This window comes from Lactuca serriola, chromosome 1 (assembly GCF_051521515.1).
Source record: "Lactuca serriola cultivar US96UC23 chromosome 1, Lser_US96UC23_V15, whole genome shotgun sequence".
NCBI classification, from domain to species: domain Eukaryota; kingdom Viridiplantae; phylum Streptophyta; class Magnoliopsida; order Asterales; family Asteraceae; genus Lactuca; species Lactuca serriola.
The window spans coordinates 244,294,166-244,318,857 of NC_136408.1; the positions used below are offsets into that span (position 1 = coordinate 244,294,166).

At 35.0% G+C, this 24,692-nt stretch overlaps 2 protein-coding genes and 1 long non-coding RNA gene across 3 annotated transcripts; all 3 read left to right on the forward strand.

Annotated features, from left to right (window-relative positions):
• Positions 1–3,677: 3,677 nt before the first annotated feature.
• On the forward strand, positions 3,678–5,072 carry LOC145072882 (uncharacterized). Its single transcript, XR_013691186.1, has 3 exons — positions 3,678–3,743; positions 4,092–4,164; positions 4,958–5,072. It is a non-coding gene; the product is annotated as an uncharacterized LOC145072882 (long non-coding RNA).
• Positions 5,073–5,401: 329 nt separating this feature from the next.
• LOC145072875 (beta-1,6-galactosyltransferase GALT31A-like) lies at positions 5,402–7,170 on the forward strand. Its single transcript, XM_079019364.1, has 4 exons — positions 5,402–5,485; positions 5,952–6,077; positions 6,191–6,297; positions 6,953–7,170. Exons 1-4 carry the CDS (start codon positions 5,457–5,459, stop codon positions 7,099–7,101), a joined length of 411 nt encoding a protein of 136 aa, XP_078875490.1. The 5' UTR covers positions 5,402–5,456; the 3' UTR covers positions 7,102–7,170.
• Positions 7,171–8,398: 1,228 nt separating this feature from the next.
• LOC145050259 (proteasome subunit beta type-3-A-like) lies at positions 8,399–10,500 on the forward strand. The gene is made up of 7 exons (XM_078998540.1): positions 8,399–8,534; positions 8,617–8,798; positions 9,293–9,400; positions 9,501–9,590; positions 9,817–9,901; positions 10,013–10,107; positions 10,258–10,500. The coding sequence occupies exons 1-7, from the start codon at positions 8,529–8,531 to the stop codon at positions 10,304–10,306; spliced, it is 615 nt and encodes a 204-aa protein (XP_078854666.1). The 5' UTR covers positions 8,399–8,528; the 3' UTR covers positions 10,307–10,500.
• Positions 10,501–24,692: the final 14,192 nt, after the last annotated feature.

The following is a 24,692-nucleotide window of genomic DNA, read 5'->3' on the forward strand; positions in this document are numbered from 1 at the left end:
GGTCCTCAAAACGCCGTGACATTTTTTTAGGCGGGAATCTCCTTTCGTGGTCCTCACCCCTAAATATACTATTATCTATCGTAATAACCTAAGCGTTTTTTTACATTTCCTTGAATCCAATGCGACATCGACACACAAAACACATCGAGATGGACGTTCATTCTGTTCATGAATTAATCCCCTTGGGACATGTTCAAGCTTTCCATCAAGTTCCCAATATGCGTAGATCCAATGTTGCAAAACTTGCTTGTTCGATCGACTGGGGACTACTCCCCTAGGCGAAGAGTACTCGTGGAGTACTCGGATATGATATTTTATATAGAAATTAATTTTGGCAAAATTATAACTATGAAAAATCATAAGTTTGTTAAAATTTATAACAATGTATATGAAATATCAATAAAATGTATACGTGTTCGAATGTTAAAACGAGTTCAAAAAAATAAACATTTTAATTATGAAATTCTTGAAGATGAGAATGAGAGAGAGGAAACATATACAATTCATCTATCCGATACCTTACTTTAGTTTTAGGGTTAGTAGGTTAGATAAAGTATAAAATATACATATTAATCTTGCAATTCTTGATTTTCTTCTTTTGATGTGAATTTTGACCATTTGACTGAGTTAGACCGAGTTGGACCTGATCGAGGTTGACCGATTGATGAGTTATTTGACCGAGTTGGCTTAACTCGCCTCAGTAAGAGGCCGAGTCCGCCATGTTTTAAAACACTACATACATCTTCAGCAAAGAGCTTCCAACATCTCTATTTCACGAATTTCGATCTAGTTGAACTTCAATCAAACCGCAGAGATGTTAATGTACACAGAATCATTTGTAGTTGTATTATGTTTGGCCCATTTTCGGGTCCATATTGTATAGCCCTGTTATATGCTTGTATATATTTGGTGAATTAATGCAAATATCCTTTGTATGGGAAAATAATATCCTTTAAATATATCATTATATTATATTTTAAGTAATATATAAAATCTAAATACATTTAATCTGAATCTATAGTTTTCTCATAAAAATCGCTCTAGAGAAACAACTATCTGAATCTATAGTTTTCTCATAACCATTGCTCTGGAAAAACAACTAAAATCGATGGTCTTGAATATTGATCAATTTCTCTATAAAAATGTATGTATAGCCATAATATTTATCATAAAAAGTAGATAAGATCAAAAGTGGAATTGTAGAAATATTATTGATAAAACGAAAGTGCAACAATGTAATTTACTTATCATGACTGAAACTTCAATTGAATTAATGGTTTGCAACATATTTAGTAAATAACATTTTGTCGCAGAGTTCATATATGTATGTACATAACTACATATGCATACATATTATTATCTTTGTGGTTAAATCCTTTTCATGTAACTCTCTTACTATAAATGGGCATTTAATTAAGAAAGAATAATAAGTTACTGTAATAACTAATCACATTCATGAAGGTTGGAGAATAAAGAGTCAATTCTTGATCTCCCCGTCTCTCCCCTTTACATACTGGAGGAGGAGAGAGAAGTTCGAAAATTTTGTTCCACTTTTTGCTCTCTTGGATTCGTAATTACTTCGTGTTGATAAAACTATTTACAGAAGAAAGGGAAGTAGAAAATGTTATCAAATCATAAAAGTTTTTTAGGTGAAAAACCCTCAAGAAATCTTTCAAACAAGACGTGGGCAGTGTTCCTTTGGATTTTCAGCTTCTGCGCTGGCATGTTGTTTACCAACAGGTAATCTGTTTTCTCATCACGGTTACTGTGTGTCTGTGTGTGTGTTAATATCCTACATGAAAGCTGATTTGCATTTTTATGAAATGGGTAAATCTTTAATTTCAAGAAAGATAGTGGGCTCATCGTGATTCATGAAATTGCAAGTCAAATGCCTATTTTTGTGGGACCCATTCTCTCATCTCATATCTTATCAAGTGTGACAACAGATTTTGATAAAAAGGTTATTGTCCTTTGTCCAATATCATAAATAGTAGATTTCAAACAATATTAGGAGACCGATAAAAGACAAAAAAAAAAAAAAAAATATATCCACGACTTTAAGTTTTGTTCAGCAAATTTAAATCTTGCCCATTTTTGGGAACCCATGCTTGTGTCTAAGAATCAAAGATTATTTGCCCTTTGTCCATTATTATATATCAAGAGTAGGTTTTCAGACAATATTAGGCCTTTGAGGCCCGTTTGTTATGCAACATAACAGAACAAGTTGTCCTGTGTTTGACATACATAGGACTGGAACCGATGTTAATAGGACATAAATTGCAATATTTTGGGAAGAGGGTGCGACACAAACTTTCTAGACTTTCTCTCGATATCTTGTTTGTTTATCAACTCCTTAAGTGGTTGAAAAACATTTGATCTTTTTTTTTCTTTCAAAAAATATATAATGAAAGTACGTTGCTCTTTCTTGCATTTAACACATCTGTTATTGAAACTGTTTCCCAGGATGTGGATTGTGCCCGAAGGTAGCGACATCGTATCACTAATACAAAAGAATTGGGGTGGGAATTCAATCGAGCAAAGTTACAAATCTAAATATGCAAGTATTCTCTTTGAAATTTCTCCTACTCTATATACAATGCCGGGGTCCACGACTGAATGCATGTAATTATCACAATAGATAAAACATGGATTAAATGCAAGAAATATCAATATATTTTCATTGACATGCTTATTATGACATTTCAAGTACTTTCATTTATTTCTATTATACCAATGTAATTAGAAAAATCTACCAACTTATTGCAATTCCATCAAAATACAACCCAACTTTATGAATTAGGTTATAATGTTCTAATAACAAAAATAAAATAAAAGTGTAATGCTAATCGGGTATATATTTTTGAAGCCGGTATGATGTTTTCATTTCTTTCTAGATGTTTTTTTGCCTATGGTGTTAAAACCGTTTGATTGCTCTTCATCAGGATATTACCGACATTCGATCCAATACTACACGAGATGTTTCTGAGATCTATCATTCTATCAAGTAAGTTGTTCAATCCATGGGGGCTAAATGCAAGAAATAACAACATACTTTCATTTGTTTGTGTATTATAACGTGTCATATTTGTATTTCTTTATTTTTAAACATTGTACTTTGAAATCTATCCAATTACAACATTATAATGTCAATTTCTTTTTTTTTCTTTGAACATTATACTTTGAAAAATCTACCCGGTTATAGCTGCGGGGATTTTTGTATTACATATTGGTATATTTTTCAAAGTACAATGTTCAAATAAGAAAAAATAAAAGTAGAATGCTACAGTGAACAAATCAATGACAGTATGGTTCCTATTTCTTTTTCTAACCCTTTTTTCTTTTAGGCTTCTTGCTTATTTTGACAAAAAGTTTGGTTTTTTTACATGTATAGAAAGCTCCACAAGAAAATCGTGAATCTTAAAGCAAAAATAGACAATTTTACCACAAGAAACCAATCTCCACTGAAAGATTCTTCATTGGAATTAGCTAGCAATTTAAATACCAAAAGGAAGTATTTTATAGTAATTGGAATCAACACGGGTTTTAGCAGCAGAAAAAGAAGAGAATCCATTCGGGCTACATGGATGCCTCAAGGTATATGTACTTTTTTTTTTCGGGATATTTTCTTTTTTATTTATTTGTGCTTCTTAAAACTTGATGAGTGAATTTTGTTGACCAGGGGAGAAAAGAAAAAGGCTTGAGGAAGAAATAGGAATTGTTACACGCTTCATCATTGGCCATAGGTTCATTTAGTTGTTTTTTTCTTTTTCCATTAAGTCGTGTGTATAGTTTGAATAAACTTCGGTCTGGAGAATAATTTTGAAAATATATTTGAGAAAATGAGGGAAATGGAAGGAAAAAAAATAAACGAGGGAAAATTTGTAAAGCTACTTTCTCTAATTTTTTGTATTAAGTCGTTCATCTGTAGTAAGTAAAAAAAAAAAACTATCTTACAAGAATCATTGGAAAAAAGAGAGAATTAGAGGTGAAAAATGAATAGAATTTAGCTACTTTCAACCTTTGACCTGTTCTTTTAGCTTTTTTTTTTTTTAAATTATATCCATATAATGTGTTTAAATTGTTTTTTACAGTGCAAGAGAAGGGAACATTCTTGATAATTCCATTGAAGAAGAGGAAAAACTTTATGGAGATTTTATGAGGCTGGTAGTGTTTTTTATTGGAGAAAAAGACAAATTTAGAAAAATATGATAAGCTTGTGCCAAGATTTAGCCAAAAATTAACCAAAAGATCCCAATAGCCACAATTTTCGCAGCCATTCCTGCAAAATGGGCCGAAATTGCTGCCAAATGATTTTCATATAAGTTTTCAGAAAATAGATGGTTTTTATAACGGATTTTAAAAGGTTGGGTGGTTTTATTAATAATTTTTAAAGTCTACCAACCAAATTAGAAAAGTAAAAATGGGGTTGCTATTTGTCCTAATTCTTTTGTAGAGGGTTAAATGCATATGCATGCAAAAAAAGAAAAAAAGAGTAAATTAATGAAATTGTCTCTATGGTTTGGTCAAAATTGCATGATCCCTAACTTTTTTTGCACTCAGATCGTCCCTATAGTTTGATTTTGTTGCATTTTTTGTCCCTATGGTTTGGTCAAAATTACATGTTTGGTCCCTAAGTTTATGTATGTAAGGGACGAAAAACATAACAAAATCAAGCCACAGGGACAATCCGAGTACAAAAAGGAAGTTAGAGACCAAACGTGCAATTTTGACCAAACCATAGGGTCGATTTCGTAATTTACTCAAAAAAAGGTTCCTATTTTTTCCAGTTTATGAAAGAGAGAGGTTTTTAGACAAATATGTAATTGCGTTTTATTTTAGGACCAAAATATGAACATCGTAATTGGCACATTTACCACATTACAAGAAAATATTAAATTGTGAATGTAAGCCCAGTTATACATGCATTGACTTACTCTTTGGGTTGTATTTTGACCAGAATCATACTGAAGCATACTTGGATCTATCGGCTAAGACAAAAATATACTTTGCTACTGCAGTCAAAACTTGGGATGCAGATTTCTATGTTAAAGTGGACGATGATGTTCATGTAAATATAGGTATATTTATGCAGCATTGCGTTAATAACAAATTCTTCTTATGGGCTTATCTCAATTTACACATTATTATTAATTATAAAGCAAAATGCAGAAAAGAAGCACTTGTACTTTCATACTTTCATTATATATATATATATATATATATATATATATATATATATATATATATATATATATATATATATATATATATATTATTCTTTTAATGATGATAAAAAAGGCTAATTTCACAAAATAAATTACATTTTCAACCTTTTACTCAAAAACCAGTACTTTATTATTTTTTCGAAAAGGCCGTTGAAACTACTAATCATTGCAGGAGCATTGGCGAAAACATTACTTAGCCATGTCAACAAGGCCCGTGTCTATATTGGGTGCATGAAGTCTGACCCTGTGCTTACTGAAAAGTAAAATTTTTAATCAAATATTATAAGCTCCATCTATTGGGGATAATATAGTAACAACACACTTACGTTTCTTTACCCATAGTAGCAAATTACTTGCATGCTTTTTATACATGATCTTACAATTCCTTACTCATAATAGCAATGAAGTTGTATTTCTTTACTGATAATAACAATATGTAACTGATAGTACATTGCTCATATTGGTAGAAAAATATAAGTATATTAATATTATGGGTAAAAAGTATAAGTATGTTGCTTATTATGGGGAAAAATGAAGTACATTGCTATTATTGAGAAGGAAATGTATATATGTTTGGATTATGGGTTAAATATACAAGTAGTTTGCTATTATACGTAAAAATAAAGTACATTACCCATATTGGTAACAAAAGTAAAATACATTGCTAATTCCTACAATTTGCCCTTATCTTTTTTCCTTTTTAAGAGTGGTTGTGTGATAAATCAGGGAAGAGAAACACCGAGAACCTGAATATTGGAAATTTGGTGACATGGAAAACAAGTATTTCCGCCATGCGGGTGGACAAATATACGCTGTCTCCAAAGAATTGGCTACTTATATATCCAAAAACCAGTAAGTTGGCTCCATGATTTTCAAAAATTTTTATTAGATAATGTTTTGTGTTTTAATATTTTATGTTTTAATGTATTGGTTTTAATGATGTTTATGGTGTTGTGATGTATCAGAGATGTTCTACACAAGTATGCAAATGAAGATGTTTCTTTGGGGACTTGGATGATCGGTTTAGATGTTGAACATGTTGATGATAGGAGCTTATGTTGTGGCACCCCTGGTAAGATTTCGAACTTTGGATACAATTATAAAAATGTTCTACAAAAAGTAATTTTTACTGTTATAACTTAGTACAGTTTTTAAAGTACAATACCATATAATAAGTAAAAAATTGAAAGTACAATTCTATGTTTAGATGAAATTTCAATGTGCAATGTTATAATAAGAAAAAAGTGTATGTACAATGCTTTAATAGAAAGATATGCTAATAAGATACTATAATAATCAAATTATAAAAATACATTGCTATTTATTGCATCTAGCCATTAGTTTTTTTTCGAGCATGGAACGCTCTTATTTCGTATGCATACCCTATTAAAGCCATGGTCTTGGAAAAAAAATTATCTAGTTATAGCATTGTCTTCCAATTTCAAAGTAATTTTTTACTTCATTTTTCAATGTACAATGTCTTTTAAGATTTTTTTTTGAAAGCATCAGGTGGCTAATTCAAAGTACAATGTTGTAATAGACCGAAATGCAAGTAGGATGCTATAGAAAAAATAGTGATATTTCTTGCATTTAGCACTTATTCTTTTGCAGTGCAAAAACATTATTATTTTCCCGATATGTTACCCAAACTAAATTCTTTAAAACATGTTTGGTAGATTTTTGATGAAAATTTTGATTATTTATTTAGACTTTTTTGCTTTGATCAGTTTGCGAGTGGAAGAATTTGATTGGACATACTTGTGTGGCAACGATTGATTGGGCGTGTAGTGGCATATGTGACTCTGAAGATAGGATATACGATGTTCATAAGAGATGTAGCGAGCATGAAGACGACTTGTGGAAGGCTATTGTTTGATTTGGGGATATTATGCCTGCATTTTTCTGAGCGAATGCATGTAAATGCTTCTTCCACCTCAATGATTATATACCCAAAGTATATTTAAAAATAATGCAATGATAGTGTGTTTATTTTTTTTTTGAAATGGTAAATATAAACTATTTATAATCTACTCCTAAACTACTCCTTAATTCCACCTATGTCCACTACGAGACTTGAGCCCTCAACCTCAAGCATGGAGGGAAACACCGGATACCTCTAGGACAAAAGCTCTTTAGTGATAGTATGTTTATTAACAAGGTTCATTCAAGTTAAATACCATTAAATTTACCGACGTTCGAATCTCACATGATTCAACCTTATGTGACTTTTGTCGTAAAGAAACCATTAACTTTATGTAAATAAATAAAATCTTATAATGTACAGTGAATCCATATTAATTATATAGAAATTACTGTTAAAATTTTTATGGCATGGGCCATTTGTGACACATTTTTTTTGATAGACAAAATTCTTAAGCCACTCAATACAATCTATCTAAGATTTCTTATAAGACACCAAGATATTAACTTGGTTGATATTGATTTATTTCATCACCAACGCCCAGTAGCGCATCTAGGATTTACATATGTTGGGGGCACAAAATATTTATCAAATACTTTTTTGGGTTGATCAAATAGGTTGCCAATGTGTATGTACGGTCGAGCTTCAACCTCCTTGTTATCTGAAAACATTTAATATCAATTGAGTAAGCATCTGGCTTAGTGAGTTTCCCAAAATACCATATATCACAATACATATACAATGCATACATATAATGACCTTCAACATAAAACTGTTCCGCTCTTAGCCTTCAGCACGAAGCTGGTCCGCCTTTTTTTGCCTACAACATAAAGCTGGACTACACTTTGGCCTTCGGCATAAAGCTAGTCTGCCAAAGTATATTGGCCTATCACATAATTACATGAAAATTAAATGTAAACGAGAAACTACGTCAATAAATATTAAGAAATTCGAAAGCAAACCTAAGAAAAATCTATAAACCATAATTGAAGAATAGATAGGTTCAACATACAACCAAATTATACGACCTACCACATAACTAATGAAAATGACCGATATTCATAATTGAAAACACATGTACAAGTTTGAACATGAAAATTACCCTTGTTCAGAAAACAACATGAATTATTTTGATGTGGTTCTATGATTGGGTCTTATAGTTTGGTTCCATGTTGAAGTTGTCCCAAGACAGTTATCCGTAAGTATGTAATGGAAAAAAGAATCATCTTGGTTAACCTACTAAAATCGGAGGGCTTCTTTTACAATTTTGATCGGCCTAAAGGACAAATTTTGTAACGTCAAGCAACCTTTCCTCCAAGTCACCGGAATCAATAACTCTCACCGATATCGCCTGTCTTGCGGTTTTCATCCTCTTCGGGTCGATGTCGGTAAGCTATTGAGGCATTTAGAGGAATTTAATGGTGTCAAACGTGAACTGTTTTGGATGACTAACATGTTTTGGTTGCACAGATTTTTGAGTATAATGGAAGCGCCCTGGTCGCCATGGTTGGTAAGAATTGCTTCGCAATCGCTAGCGATCGGCGTCTCGGGGTTCAGCTCCAGACTATAGCCACTGATTTCCAAAGAATTTTCAAGATTCATGATAAGCTCTTTCTCGGTCTCTCTGGTCTCGGCAGTGATGCTCAAACACTGTAAGTTTGCCACCCATTATTGTCGATCATTTAGGGTTTCGCAATAACAGTAAACTTATCGGGGTATTTGGATATGCATTACTGCATTATGAGATTGATTATGTGATATCAGTGATGATTAACCCTAGTCAATAACGGGTGATTGGATGTGCATTTTGCTTGGTAATCCTCAGATTGTTGTGGATTGAGTTGGCTCTTCATAGTTGAAGAAAGCCTCCATTTTTAAGTGTTTGTGTAAGTTTGACTTCAAAACTCTTATAGAACTAGACCCTGTATTTGTTCACTGGAGCATCCATTCATTTCTGAAGAGAGATGAATGTAAAGAAGATGATTATGGAGGGGAGACATGAGACATAACAATTCACTTGTCTTCTTTTTTACAATCATACCTCCATAGTTGACTTTATTATCATTATGCCACTAAACTTAATCATTTCATAGTGTAATTACTAATTACATTCTTCTCTTACTATTTATATTTTGTGTTATTGCAGTCATCAAAGGCTTTTATTTCGCCATAAACTGTTTCAGCTTCGTGAAGAAAGAGATATGAAGCCTGAAACTTTTGCTAGTCTTGTCTCTGCTGTTTTGTATGAGAAAAGGTTAGATTAAAGAAAAGCTTATTTATATTTATGTTTTTGTGTCTCTGGATTATCATCCATTGTTGAATTTATTTTTTCTATTTCTAAATTGTATATGTAGATTTGGTCCTTATTTCTGCCAACCTGTGATTGCTGGATTGGGAGAAGATGATAAGCCATTCATTTGCACAATGGACTCTATTGGAGCAAAGTAGGTTCATTTCTCATTTGCTAAATCCAATATTATTCTCTTTCTATTAGAGCTCTTTTTTCTTTTGAAACATCTACCAAATTATATCAAACTCTTTCTTATTAATTAGGACATTATTGTTTGGAAAATCTCCCCATGGTAAATTAATAAATTTTTTTTTAATGAAAGTACATTGCCATTTCTGGCGTTAATTTGTTATCCTTTTTCTTTTGAAAATGAATTGTAGAGAGCTTGCAAAAGATTTTGTTGTTGCTGGGACTGCCTCTGAGTCTCTTTATGGTGCCTGTGAGTCGATGTTCAAACCGGATATGGTAACTTTCCTTATTTTATTAAAACTTAAGACAAAAATTTCAATCCTTTTGTCCCACCCAAAAAGACAAAAATGCCCTCCTCCTCATCCTCATAGTTACTTATGTATGAAGGATCACGAGGATCTGTTTGAGACAATCTCCCAAGCTCTTTTATCATCGGTGGATCGTGATTGTTTGAGTGGTTGGGGAGGCCATGTCTACATTGTGTAAGTTTTTTATTTCTTTCTAAAACATTTTACTTTTATTTATTTATCCATTTATTTATTCTACAATAAATTAATATATGCTAGTACTTTATTATTTCTTTAATTTAACCATATGAATTTTTAATAAGATGACATGTGGTTTTGGTGCAGCACACCGACTGAAGTGACAGAAAGAATCTTGAAGGGAAGAATGGATTAACAAATATTATATAATTTTTTTTTTTATTAATCTGGAGAATTTTATTATCTTTGTATGATGCAATTTAATCCGTTCTATCTCTTCTACTTGTTCCTTAACACCTAACCTTCAAGCGTGATAATTTTCTCAATTGCTTAATATATCTGAGACACATTTCTTCAAAATCAATAACCAAATAGTGATGATATTTATGATTTTGTTTTTAAATGTTTTATAAAACTTAGTTATTTACCTTTCACATAGTGTTTGAAGTGCTGGTTTGTATTTAGGAATTAACATCTTTGGGATCTTAAAATATGTTTTGTCCGATTGACGTCATTTCTATCCCCTTCCATCTTGGACATTGATTCAACGTTTAAATCAATGATGAAAATATATCCAAGTATGAAATAGGTTTTATGATTATGAATTTATGGCTTTCATCGGAAAGTCATGTAGATGATGAGGTGTTAAAACTATGAATTAATTGTTAAATTAGGGTTATGGTATTTTGTAGTTTGAAGCTTGGGATTTTGCAAATAAGTTGGGAAATAAGATGAAAGAAATGGTCTAATATGGTTAAAAAACAAAGGTGGTGGTGGTAGTGGGAAATTGAAGGGTGAGGAAAGATAATGGGGTGGGCTAGGCTGGGGCGGGCATGTGGGGATGTTTCTAAATTAATTTTAAAATAAATTTTAATTAAATAATAAAATAATACAGAGAAAATGACCAAAATTTTTTTTCTTCTTCAGAAAACAGTCGAGGTAAAGGACCATAATTTTTATACATCAAAAGGACAAATACAATTTTTTCACGTAATTGTGAAAATCCTTATTATTATTTTTTTGGTTGGCTTTGATCATAAATTTTACGTAAAGTTATTATTCTAACCATCTTATCGAGTTTTATGGTTAAATCTGTTATATTTTTTTTGCAAAATCAGTCATAAAACTATGTTTAAAGTCCAAATTTGGTCCATATAGTTTGCAAAAAGTTACACCATATGTCCAAATCTCGGTTTTATGTTTTTTAACTTCTTTATTTTCATGTATTTTTATTTTTTTAGTCAAAACTAAACTTGCTTTTATATTCTTTTTTTTTATATATAATTTTGTATTATTATTATTATTATTTGTTTGTTTGTTTGTTTTTGTTTTTTTGTTTTGCGTTTTGCTTTTCGTCAATTTGATAACTTCTTTTGATATTTTTTTTTATAAAAAGTGTATGAATATTTTTTTTTTATATTTTTCCTATTTTTTCATACTTTTTTTGTTCTTTTGTATTTTTTTACGTTTTTTTTTTGTCAAATTGATAACTTCTTTTGATATTTCAAAAACTGTTAAAGTGTACGGATATATTAGAGTATATTATATTTTTAGTGCTTGAGTTTTTTTTTCGTTTTCTATTTTTTAAATTGGGTAATTTATGGTTTTTCTATTTTTTATTTTGATTCAATGTGTGATATTTACGATTTATAATTATTAAAATATGAAATAACTAAAAAAACAAAAAAAAAACGAAAATAAAGAAAAAACAAAAAAAATACAAAAAATAAAAAGAATATAAAAAAATGAATAAAAATATAAAACCAAGTTTATTTTTCACTAAAAAATAAAAATAAATAAAAATAAAGAAGTTAAAAAAACATAAAACCGAGTTTTGGATATGTGGTGTAATTTTTTACAAACTACAGGGACCAAATTTGGACTTTAAACACAATTTTAGGTCTGATTTTGCAAAGAAGATAACGTAGTTAACCATGAAACTCGATAAGTGGGATAAAGTAATAAATCTGTGTAAAGTTTATGGCCAGAGCCAACCAAAAAAAATAATAATAAGGCTTTTATCAATTACGCGTGAAAAAGTTATGGCCTTTATGGTATTTTTGTAACACCTGTTTCGAGTATCAGTTAGAAGTACCATTTAGGGGAAATGTTATGCATGGACTCGGCGAGTTGGGATTCCAACTCGTTGAGTAGAGTCGAGGCATTTTGGGCACGGGTCGAAAGAGACTCGGCGAGTCGGAAGGCCAACTCAGCGAGTCAGGGATGTTTAAGGAAAACCCCAATTTTAGGGTTTGCCACCTATATAAACATCATTACAAACCCTAATAGCCTCCATTTTACACCCTAGAAGTTGTGTACGACCGCAAACTCCCTAGTGTGTGAAGTGTGTGCATTTGAGAGCTTGACTTTGGGAATTTGGGAAGGAATCCAAGTTTGGAGAAGAAGAATCAAGGGGAAAACACTAGATCTAGCACCTATTTCGTGTTGGGCATCTGTCTGAGGTATTAATCTGCTACTTTTAGCTTTGATTTCTTTGTGGAGATTATGGTCATTCTTGAGGAAATGGAACCAAGTTTGGATCTGGACCTATCACAAGGATATGGTTCCAGATCTGGAACTTCTTAGGTCCCAGATGTCATAAAGTTGTCTCCTTGGTGCACCCTAACTCTTATTCATGCATTTGGGACTTGTAAGAAGCTTGTTGATGTGGTTTTGGCATTATGAGACTTAGTATGAATGTAAAGTTGACAACTTTACGTGGTATTATCACTAGGAGATGATGGATCTGAAGTTTGGGACCTTAAATCCCACTCGAAAGGATCGAATACGTGGGAACTCGTCGAGTCGTTCTTGTGACTCGGCAAGTCGAGAGGGTTCACGGCCAAGGGTGTACGACTAAGGGTTTACGGTCAAAGGTGTACGGTTGGTGGTTTACGGCCGTAAACACCAAGGAACTCGACGAGTCCCTCGGGTGACTCGGCGAGTCGGCGAGTTAAGCATGGAACCCGACAAGTGAATGATTGTACTCGGCGAGTCAAGGTTAATATGGACTGTTGACCTTTACTATAGACTTTGACTTTGACCAGGGTTGACCCTGGGGGTATTTATGGGACTATGTTGAGATATTTACTCATTGATTATAAACAGTTTGGGAAGAGCAGCACAGGTCATACCTGAATCCAGTTTGCCTGTTCAGCCTTTGAGAGGTGAGTCTTCTCACCATACTATGGGTTTAAGGCACCAAGGCCGACCCATTTTATGATAGTTGGTATACTTGCTATGTAGAGGTGTGTGATATGTATGTATGCATGACATGCGGTAGAGATGGCATGTGCGGATAATGGTAGAGACAGCCTTTATGGCTGATGGTAGAGATAGCCTTGTGGCTAATGGTAGAGACAACCTTTATAGTTGATTGTAGAGATAGCCTTGTGGCTAATGGTAGAGATAGCCTTTGTGGCTAACGGTAGAGATAGCTTGTATAGCTAATTGATATGTGCAAATGGTAGAGATATTTTTTATAGTTATTTGATATGTGATATGTGGCAAAAGTAGCTTTTATAGATAATTGATACTCCCTCCATCCCAAAATTATAGTCCATCTTTCCTTTTTGGTTTGTCCCAAAATAATAGTCCACTTCTAAAAGTAAATAACATTTTTACCAAAATATCCCCTCATTATTAGTTAACCAACTAAGCATTTAATGGAGCATTAAATGCAAAGTAAGGACAAAACTGTCATTTTATTATATAAAGTTAGTGATAATTAATGCTTTTCTTAATCTGTGTGTTTTTTTTTGTCTATGGACAATAATATTGGGACAGAGGGAGTATGTGCTAATGGTAGAGAGAGCTTTTATAACTATTTGATATGTGATACATGGTAGAGTAGCTTTTATAGCTGATTGATATGTGATAACAGTATATATAGCTTTTTACAGCTAATACGATATGTGTTATGTGGATTGTGTGTGGGGTATGCTAGGGGGGGGGGGGGGGGCTCACTAAGCTTTGTGCTTATGGTTTACAGTTTTGGTTTCAGGTTGCATCAATTTGGAAATGAAGGGCTCAGATTGATCGTAGTGCACACACCTATGATTTCCGCAATGAATGGTTTTGGGACGAACTCTGATAATTATTTTACTTAATGAGGATTTGGAATGTTTGAAATAAATGATATCAACGTTTAACTATATAAAAAATAAAATTTTTACCCCTGATTTTTGGGTCGTTACAAGTTGGTATCAGAGCCTTGGTTTGAGGGATTCGGGGATACCTTCGGGTGTGTCTGAACTCAAACTGAGGATCTGTAAAGTTTCAAAGACTTTCAAAAGAAAATATTTTCAAGAAAAAGGTTTTCTAAAGACAAGAAATGGTGTGGTGCGTGCAATCATCCGAGCTCAAGTAAGTTTCCCAGAATGCCCACATATGTTGTCTGTTATGTTTTGATTATGAATATGTGAGTCGCATGCTAGTTAGGGCTAGGGAGATGCATGTGTATGTTGTATGAGCTGGTAGACTTGCATGCTAGTGCTGAGAAGTCAACAATAGGTTGCCATGATATGTGACGCTTGTAGCCGCGAGAATATTGGATGCCATGTTGGAATGAGAATGATAATTGGTATTTGTAACTGCTATGTGTATGCTTTTAAAATTGTACACGGTTAGGATCTTATAGCCTTAGAATAATTGATTTGGCCTTATTTCATGTTCCTTTTCTGGTTGTGGTCCTAGGGTAAAGTCGATTATTCGACAGTCAATTAGATCCTATTCTATGTATAATTTGCATGCATAAGGCAACCGACAGTGAGGATGGATGGATGTGGATAACACGAGTTGTGGTATGTGGGCATAATGTTCTATGGCGGTTCTTTGGATCGTAGTGTTTCTGCACGATTTCTGCTCGCTTCATGCTTTGTGGAACTCTTGAGTGATGGGAGTCAACCACTAAGTGGATATGATGATATCCGGGAGGTGGATGGTTGGCATCATGAGGAGTTCATCAGTGGCTGATGGCAGGGTGAGGTTGGGAACCTAGGAAAGCCTAGGTTATGCTCCAGTGTGATAGTGGGGCGGTTCAGTAGGGATGAACATAGGACGGAACCGTTATCGACCCGTACCGTTCCCGATTTTCCGAAAACCGAATTTGGTCAAAAGTCAATCCCGAGTACCGAACCAAATTAACATCACCGATATCGGTTTTCGGTACTATTACTAGTACCGGCGGTACCGATTCCCGAATTTCATGTATTTGGAGTACCAAGTACCGTCCCATATTTTTAAATTTGGTATGGTTCGGTACCGGTTCCTGTACGGTACCGGTACGAGATCAGGATTTGGGACAAACTACTCATCCCTACGGTTCAGTGAGGTTGGAAGCCTAGTAGGTGCTTCGGTGGATATTGTGTTGCGGTCTAGCAGACATTCGATGCATCAATGGGGTAGGTGACTTAGAGGAGCCGGGAGGATTGCTGAGGAAAGTATGGATAGATGTGGAAGGTAGTATGGGCCCGTACTACTGAAAGCACAGGATCCATACTCGAATCAGTGAGAGTCTTGTAGAATCAAAGAAGCCTGGGAAAGAGAAATTTTGATTATGATTGAATCGTGGGGATAACTATTGTGCAGACTGTGGATGAGAACACAAGGAGAAGGACCAGGGCTTGGTCCCGGCTCCGGTGGTGAGCCAGATAGCGGAAGGACTGTCGGGATTTTGAGTTCGCCTAAGATCAGGCGGCAAGGATTGTGTAATCTAGTGCACATTCGAGATTGGAGACCAAGTCTTAGGGATAGCTTGTAGCCCGGTTTAGAGCAGATATTGCTCCAGTTATTGCAGTGTAGTCGTGGCAATTGATCCAGAGAGTGGGTCAGGGTGCGAGACCCTGGATGATATGGATTCCAGAGCCCGAGGGCGGAAGATTGATTAGGAATACCTCTAGCAAAGAGGTTCAAGCCATGTGAAGTTAGTGGAGGATCTCAGAAAGAGATCCAGAAGCTTTGATCAGCTTTTGAGAGGCTAGTGGTGTAACGACCCAATTTTCAAGTCCAAAAATTTCATTTTCAATTAATTGACTTGTAAAAACATTTATAAGAAAACACCATCTAATCATAACTTTTCATAAAACCACAACTCATGTCTGAAAACCATTCACAAAAATAAGAATAATGTCAGAGTACAATCCCAGGAAAGTCTAATGCAGAAAACCAACATGTGTGTGTATGATGTGCCGCTACCGCGCCAACTCCTTCCCCTTTGCTGAAGAGGTACCTGAAACCAAAATTGTAAACTGTAAGCACGAAACTTAGTGAGTTCTCCGATCGTACCACATACCATACAATCACATAGCATACATACTACCAGACAATTCTGGGGTGCCCGACCTACCCGGTACGGCCATTCTGGGGCGCCGACCTACTCGTACGACCATTCTGGGGTGCCGAACTACCCATGCAGCCATTCTAGGGTGCCATCCTACCCGTGTCAAGCCATTCTGGGGTGCTGACCTACCCATGTCAAGCCATTCTGGGGTGCTGACCTACCCGTCGGTCCTAAAAACCGACCCTCAGGGACTATTCCACCCCATACTGCTACTATCACATATATCAGAACATAAACATACTATCAGACAAATCTGGGGTGTCCGAACTACCCTTCGGTCCTAACAACCGAACTCGGGGACTATTCCCCTCCTACTACCACTATCACATATAACATATCATGCCAGCATATAAACATATAATCACATACTGTCAGACATATATGGGGTGTCTGACCTACCCTTCGGTCCTAATAACCGAACTCTACTACTATCACATATAACATATCATGCCAGCATATAACATATCAGGTAGTAGCAAACCTAGATGATATCACAAAGACAATCATCTAATCATACAACTCCTACTGGTGGGCCGACATTGTGGCCGTAGACCCACCGCTACTGGAAGGTAACTCACCTCGTACGAGTAGCTGTTGATAATCTGTGCGGGAAACCTCTGTCTGCTGCTGCTCCGGAAATCCTCCGGCTATAATCTCCACAAAACACTTAGTCAGAAACTGATATCAACTTTTGGGTTAAAATGACTATTTTACCCCCAACCAAGTCCAAGTCAAAGTCAACTGCCAGTTGACCCGACTCGCCGAGTTGGGCCGTCAACTCATCGAGTCCCCATCCCTTTACTCGTCCTTATCCACGACTCGAATCGTCGAGTTTGGCAATGACTCAACGAGTTCCTCTTCGATATGAACATCGAATGAACCTTCATCCAACTCGTCGAGTTCCCCTCCATCTGATGAACAATTTCTGACCTTGACTCGCCGAGTTGTATGAACAACTCGTCGAGTTCATCTTCGTCCATAAGGAGATTGCCTTGGACTTGCCGAGTCTGTTCTAGCACTTGTCGAGTCCCATGATGTGACAACCCGAAATTTTCTATCCTATACAGTCAAATACTTCATTGAATGTCAAACTCATTGCTTCTATCATTTAGCACAAATTGGAGTTTATATGAGCGTTCTGAGCCTTGTACACTTAAGGGATAAGTGTCGGGGTTTATCTGCTGGATCTATAGTACAAAGAATGAGCCTGAAACACCTTGAACTAGAGTTCACGGCCACCACATGGGAGTTTACGGCCGTAAACTCCATGTGGGCCGTAAACTCCACCTTATTTGATGAATGATAGGCCATTTGTTAATTTATTTCTTTCCCTTGGCTGAAATCCTCTCAAGTATCATCCCGATCTTCGTCACCGATCTTCAAAACTCGTAAGTTTCATGCCATAACTAGTTGATATCTTACATGAACTAGTGATCTTACATGATTTCATCTGTGAAATCATTCCATTTGTGTAGATCTTCAAGTTTCACCAAGAACACCAAGAACACACATTAGTGTTCTTGGCCAAAACCAACCATTCAAGCTCCTAGATCGTAAGTGCTCTTGTTCTAACTCTCTATACACTAGGTTTAACATGTTTAGAGCTTAGAAATCACAAATAAACTCAAGATCAAAGGATTTTATGGCCAAGGCATGTTCTTGGGCCGTAAAACTCTATAAGTGGGGCAAATTGCACCCTAGTCCCTTACCAAGCCATGGAACTTAGTCTAGAACCATACCTCATTGAACTAAGGACTTCAAGCAACGAAATGGTACTTCCCACCATGAGTTTACGGCCGTAAACTCATGGGGAAGTGGTCCCCAAGCCGTAAACACAAGTTGAGGGCATTCTTGGACCTTAAACTCACCAAGCCTCTTGTTTAATCCTCGGAACACTTAACCACTTAAGACACCTTACCTTTAAGCCTCAAATGGTGACCCATTAGAGATTTTACAGCCAGGAGTAAACTCCCCTGGGCCGTAAACTCCAATAAGTATGGTCTATGGACCATAAACTCAAATACAAAGCCTTATACTCCTTTGTTGCAACCCAATAGCCACCTAACACTTTGACCAAAGTGTTTTCCACACATTAGGGTGTTTATACTTGTCTAATTAGTGTTATAATCACTAATTGTATATGTACATATGTCTTTATATGTTATTAGGATCATTGTGTGTGTTTAAGTCTTCACTTGACACCAAGCACTTTTCCGACACTTCCATCCGATCCACTCACTACATGTGAGTTCATACCCCTTAACTAACCCTTTTAAATGTTTTTAAATGTTTTTAAATGATTTTAGGGGGGGATACAAGTTGAAACATGCTAGTTAGTACATCAATCACATGTGATTAATAACTAGCATACTAATGGATTTACTACACTGTTAGCTGTTTACTCAGTATACTACTTCCAAATGACTTACTAAAACGTTTTTTACATGTTAAAACTCTTTATCAAACTGTCTTACATACTGTATGTTTCCTTTCAAACTCTGTTACAATTGTGTTACAAACAAAGGTTTTCTTATACATAAAACTGTCTTATCAAACAAACTACTTTGAAATCGTTTTATAAACTGACATCAAGTCATCATTTCTTAGTTATTAAACTTTTCAAAGATTTTACAAAACTTCTGTTATACTTTTATATAAACATAAAGGTTTCCATCAGTTAGTTCAGTACCTTTGGGTAGCAAAGGTATACCTTCGATTATACACATACATTACTAGTAACTATAATAGGTATAGTTAGGAGATACTACTTACTATTCCAAGTACAAGGAATCACACAAGAGTCAGTTCATTCATGAGTCTATACTAATACATTACATACTATAGGAAGAGATACAATTACAGAAATACGAATACATTACATACTATATGAAGAGATACTAATACATATAATTACAAGACATACTATTACAGAGTTACCATTACGTAGATACTATTACATAGATACTAGTAAAGAGACACGATTACATACTATATGATGAGATACTATTACATATTATATGAGTAGATACTATTATATAAGTACAGGACTAACCATTCTACCCCTAGCTATTAGCTACAGAGGGAAAATGCTCATCGACGGATGTCTACAGTTAATACTGTAACGCCCGTAGATCCGGGCTGGTCAATTTAGAGATAATAGGGGTTGAAAACGACTTTTTGACAAAAGATTATTTACAATAAATAATCTTAACCAATTTTTATAATATGTCTCAAGGGTTCCGTACATATAAAGAACGCCGAAATCCGATAACGAAGAGGTTATGGCCCGTTGAAGTTTTACGGCAAAACCAGCACGACACCAGGAGACGTAAATAGTGAATTTTTGATAAAGGACTTTTTAGCCTTATCGATCCAAATAAAAGTTGTAGTATATGTTAAACCGAGAACATACAAAAAAAGAACGCCCAAATCTAACTTCGTATGAGGAAGTTATGAATTTTCTAAGATTTGGCATAACAGTGCACGGCCCGAAACTCGAATTTTAGTTCGAGCGGTTTTTGGTCTACGTGACCTAAATGAGAATTAAAGATCTCATTAATAGGAACTCAACGGTAAAAAGACGGACGAAAACAGAGTCCGTATGTAGAAGTTATGAATTTTACGCAGACATTTAACAGTATAATCTCCTCGTATTGTTAAATTTAATATCGGTCGAGAATTATCCGACGGGGTCAAAATGAAAGTTGTAGATCTTATTTTTACCTACGCGTGGATATAAAGAACGTCAAAAACGGAGGTTGTATGTGAAAGTTACGGATTTTAGAAGTCGGAAGTGTGCTGTGCGAAAATGGGTGATGTGGCACAATCTTGGCGATTACTTTCTCCCCAAGTCTTGCCACTAGATGATGACATGTGGCACCAAGTTCAGCCATTTTCACCCTATAAATAGAACCTCTCCCACCCTCATTTTCTTCACACCTTTCCCATTCTTTCTTCTTTTTACTCTCTCTCTAGAACCTCTCACTAGCCCCGAAACCCCCGAAAAGCCTAGGGAACCTCCCTAGCATGAGGCGGAAGCCCCGGAGTGCTCGACGGCTCCGAGAGGAAGAGCTTTTCGGCTCGGGAGTGCTGCTCCAACCAAATCCCGGTTTTCTATAAAACCCGCTGTAAGTGAGCTACGCTGATATGAGTATATTTAGTTATAAAATTCATGCATTATCTTAATACTTTATGTTAATTTTATCTCAAATAATGAACCAAAGGTGCTTAATTAGCTTAAATATTTCACTTTCAGTAACAAAGACATGCTCAAATGGAAAAGGAAGCGGAATTGGCGATTGGACGCTTGGATCTTGGATTTTGAAGAAAGAAGGATGTTGCTGGACAGCTTGACCCCTCGTCAGTGTTTTGGCCATATCTCACGAACCGTAACTCCGATTGACGAGATTCAAAATGTTCTGAAAAGTAGACACAATTTCGGACGACTTTCGTGTTTTGAGAAAATGCTGATTCGAAACGTACTCGGCGAGTAGGGTCGATTACTCGGCGAGTTGTATCGAACTCTCGCGATTCTGGACGCGCTGACTTGCCGTACACGGGTTTTAAGTGACGGACTCGCGGAGTAGGTCACTAGACTCACCGAGTAGCCTCTGCTTTGTGAAAATCTATATAAAGGGACTTTCAGATCGATACCCTGGCATGGAGAGAAACCCTAGGAGGCTGAGAAACGATTGGAAGTGCTGCTAGGTCGTGAGGAACTGAAGAATCAACCCTACATTCAATTGTGAAGAGAATCAAGACAATTTTGGTTTATTCTTAGTAACTTTTTGATTTGAATCATGTTTACATACTTTGATTTCGTTTTTGAGTTTATGTTTACTACAATCATGAGCTAAAAACTTATTCTTCTGTTAGGGTAGACAATTTTGTGAACATAGATTGATTATTTGAGTATGATTAATTTTAATTGGTAATTATGTTTTGTTAAGCTTGTTAAAGAACCTTATGTGTTGACAATAACTATTCTTCTATTAATAAATTAGTAATTAAGTTGTATGAACATCTCTTAGTTATTAATTTCATATGATTTATTGTGACCACATAGTTGTATGTCTAGGAATAACGAATGTGAAACTAGAATTAACTAGAAGATAGGTAAGTTAATGTGTGAGCTTGTTTGATGAACATCAACAAGAGGTTAATAAGGGCCAATTTAATTAACCATTACAAGTCTTATTTAACCTGAATTAATAACTAGGAAATCCGTTAATTTAGACAACTGGCCACTGCTTGAGTTAATTTGTTTCCTAAGGATTAGTAATAGCAAACATGAAACTAATCATCTTAGTCGGTAGCCAATGAAGAATTAATCCGATACATGGAAATCATCCATGGGAACAAATTAGTCGAACTAAACAGAATTCCTTTTTAATCATTGAATTTAGTTGATTTTATTTGCTTAGCTCTTAGTTTCTTAGGTTAAGTTTTAGTTAATTGTTTAAGTTTCTAGTCTTGCAAAACTAGAGAAAACCCATTTTCTATTACTTGTTTTATTTAGATAATATTAGCATTTATTTTAATTGTTTACCGTTCCTTGTGTTCGATACCCTACTTGCTTGAACTATATTAATAATCGATAGGTACACTGCCTTTCGTGTTTTTATTTTGTGTCTAAGTTAGTAGGATTAAAACTAGTTTGTTTCACACACATCAAGTTTTTGGCGCCGTTGTTGGGGAACGGTTCAAATATTTAATTTTATTTGCTAATTGTTATTGTTTTTTATTTTATTGATTAATTTTTTTATATAGTTTAATTTTAATTTTAATTTTTATTTATTATGTATTTTCCAAATCTCGATGCTTTTGATGCTTTTCTTGAGGATGTAGTACAGGAAATTAAGCAAGGAGATGAGGAGTATGACTCAGATGAAGATTTGAAGAAATTTGGAAAATGGTTAGATAACATCTTGCTCAACACAGAAGGGACATCTGAGTTACAAGATGAAGAATTTAATCCAGAAAGAAACTTGGAAGAGCTGGAAAGATTGCTAGCAGAGAGGTCAGACGAAGAACAAGAACAAGATGAATTGTAGAAACCAAGTTGTGGTTTGACTATTACCACGACGTGGCCCCCTTTTCTTCCGGTTTGTGTTTCGAAGCATGGGGTGACGACTCCAACTTTGGAGAATGTTCTGAAGCACGATCCATTTTTGATTAGTATCCAACCGGTTCCAACCCTTATCAAGATTCTTGGGTTATATGAATTCAAGCTCGTTTAGCCAATTTTAGAAGAAAAGAGCCAAATTTTACAAATTGGTCCAAAGAAAATATTTAATGAAATGGATGGATGGGCATCGAATTTATTAGAAGTTTATTAAGTTGGGAGTCCAGCTCAAGACTCGCACAAAAAGAAGCGCTTGCGGGAGGCAACCCGTCATTAGAGTTTGCTTTTCTTTTTCTTTTTAAACTTCTAGTTTATTAGGGTAATTTAGGAATTTAATTTTGATGTTTGTTTTCCTTTTTCTATTACTAGTGTGTTGTTTTGATCTTTTCAGTTTGAAGCTTAGGATTGCATGTGAGGGTCTAGAGTCAAGGCTGATGAAGCGAGAAATCGAGTCTAGGCGAGAGAGGAAACGAAGTTTTGAGTCAAGCTATGAGTCCAATTGATAGAAGGGTTATAGAGTGTTTATTCCCTGAAGAAAAATGAGGGAAATTATTAGTTTATATAACCCCCATACATCAGAAACGGACTTAGGCAGAATAAAATTTTTGTCACACAGTGGTCTACTCGCCGAGTGCATCTTATGGACTCGTCGAGTCCATGTGAAAATTCATGATTCTTCTGCCATTTACGCTTCAACTCGGCGAGTCTACATACTTACTCGACGAGTCGCTCATTCTTCTTACTTTTGAGCTGAAGATTTGATGACATTCGATATGGGCATTGGTTCTATTCTTTGAAGATCATTTTCCGAGCATTTCCAAGAGTTTTTCCCTTATTTGGAGCTTTTATAAAGAATGTACCACACGAGATTTTGACACCCAAGACATGGATGGGTTGTTCCCATGTCTAAAGTCAATTGAAGATGGAGCTGAAGAGAAAAGATATCAACCTCGCCACTACTATCCCAGGGGAGTTTGTTCCAAATCTCTCTTTATTTTATTGTTCTTTATCATGCATAATATGCAATGGGGACATTGCATAAATTAAGTGTGGGGTAGGGGGTTGGTTAAATTAGTTAAATTTCGAAAATCTTGAAATTTTAGTTAATTTTGAAATTTTTGCATTCAAATTGCTAGGGCTAATTTAGAAAATTTTGGTAAAGCAATTAGGGATCATGCTAGTATTATATTATGATTTTACGAAGACCCAAATGTTTAGTTGAGCCTATATACGTTCTAGTGTATTTGTGGCTTCCTTATTCTAGTGAAATCATGGGACAAAAACACGACCTCGCTCAGCCTGAGGGATGCAATATGTTTAGCATCGTGTACCAGAAATGTATCCAGGAAAATTGTTATCTTTAGCCAATAAAGGTTGAAGTTGAGCGCCCCTGCTTAAGCATGTAGGGATTTGAGTGAAAAAAAGTGAGGGAAAAAAAAGAGAAAGAGAAAAGAGAGAGAAATTACAAGAAAAGTTTGAAGAATTTTTGGAGCATCAAAGTCGAATATAAAATTAGAAGATCAAAAATTTTGAAGAAATTCAAAAGTTGAAGATACCCAAAAATTAAAGATCAAATGTCAAAGAAGTGAAGAATTCCAAAAGAGCTCCATAGTGGTATCATAAATTGTAATTGTCTAGATTATGTATGCTTGGGTTGCTCAACAAAAAATACCTTGAGGTTAAGAGGTTTTTTGAGGATGGATTCGGAGGGATGAATAAAATGAGCATTGTTCGGAAAAAGTGGGCGAATGTTTATGAGGATTGTGAGTATTTGGAGTATGGGGGGTTATTAGGAAAATTTTAGACACAAACGCATGCGTTGCGGTCTTGGCATAATGGCTGGGTTCGATTGGGATTGTCTTATGTAATATTAGTGTACTAAAATTCAGTTTTGCTTGGGGGCAAACAAAAGTCAAGTGTGGGGGATTTTGATATGAGTATATTTAGTTATAAAATTCATGCATTATCTTAATACTTTATGCTAATTTTATCTCAAATAATGAACCAAAGGTGCTTAATTAGCTTAAATATTTCACTTTCAGTAACAAAGACATGCTCGGATGGAAAAGGAAGCGGAATTGGCGATTGGACGCTTGGATCTTGGATTTTGAAGAAAGA

What these genes read in the sequence shown, in the direction of transcription:
- LOC145050259 (XM_078998540.1), top strand. An exon ending in CGATGTTCAAACCGGATATG is followed by an intron (nt 9,902 to 10,012) that starts GTAACTTTCCTT and finishes TTATGTATGAAG; the next exon opens with GATCACGAGGATCTGTTTGA. An exon ending in GGAGGCCATGTCTACATTGT is followed by an intron (nt 10,108 to 10,257) that starts GTAAGTTTTTTA and finishes GTTTTGGTGCAG; the next exon opens with CACACCGACTGAAGTGACAG.
- LOC145072875 (XM_079019364.1), top strand. Translation starts at nt 5,457, where the DNA reads ATGAAGTCTGACCCTGTGCTTACTGAAAA. An exon ending in GACCCTGTGCTTACTGAAAA is followed by an intron (nt 5,486 to 5,951) that starts GTAAAATTTTTA and finishes GTGATAAATCAG; the next exon opens with GGAAGAGAAACACCGAGAAC. An exon ending in CTTATGTTGTGGCACCCCTG is followed by an intron (nt 6,298 to 6,952) that starts GTAAGATTTCGA and finishes TGCTTTGATCAG; the next exon opens with TTTGCGAGTGGAAGAATTTG.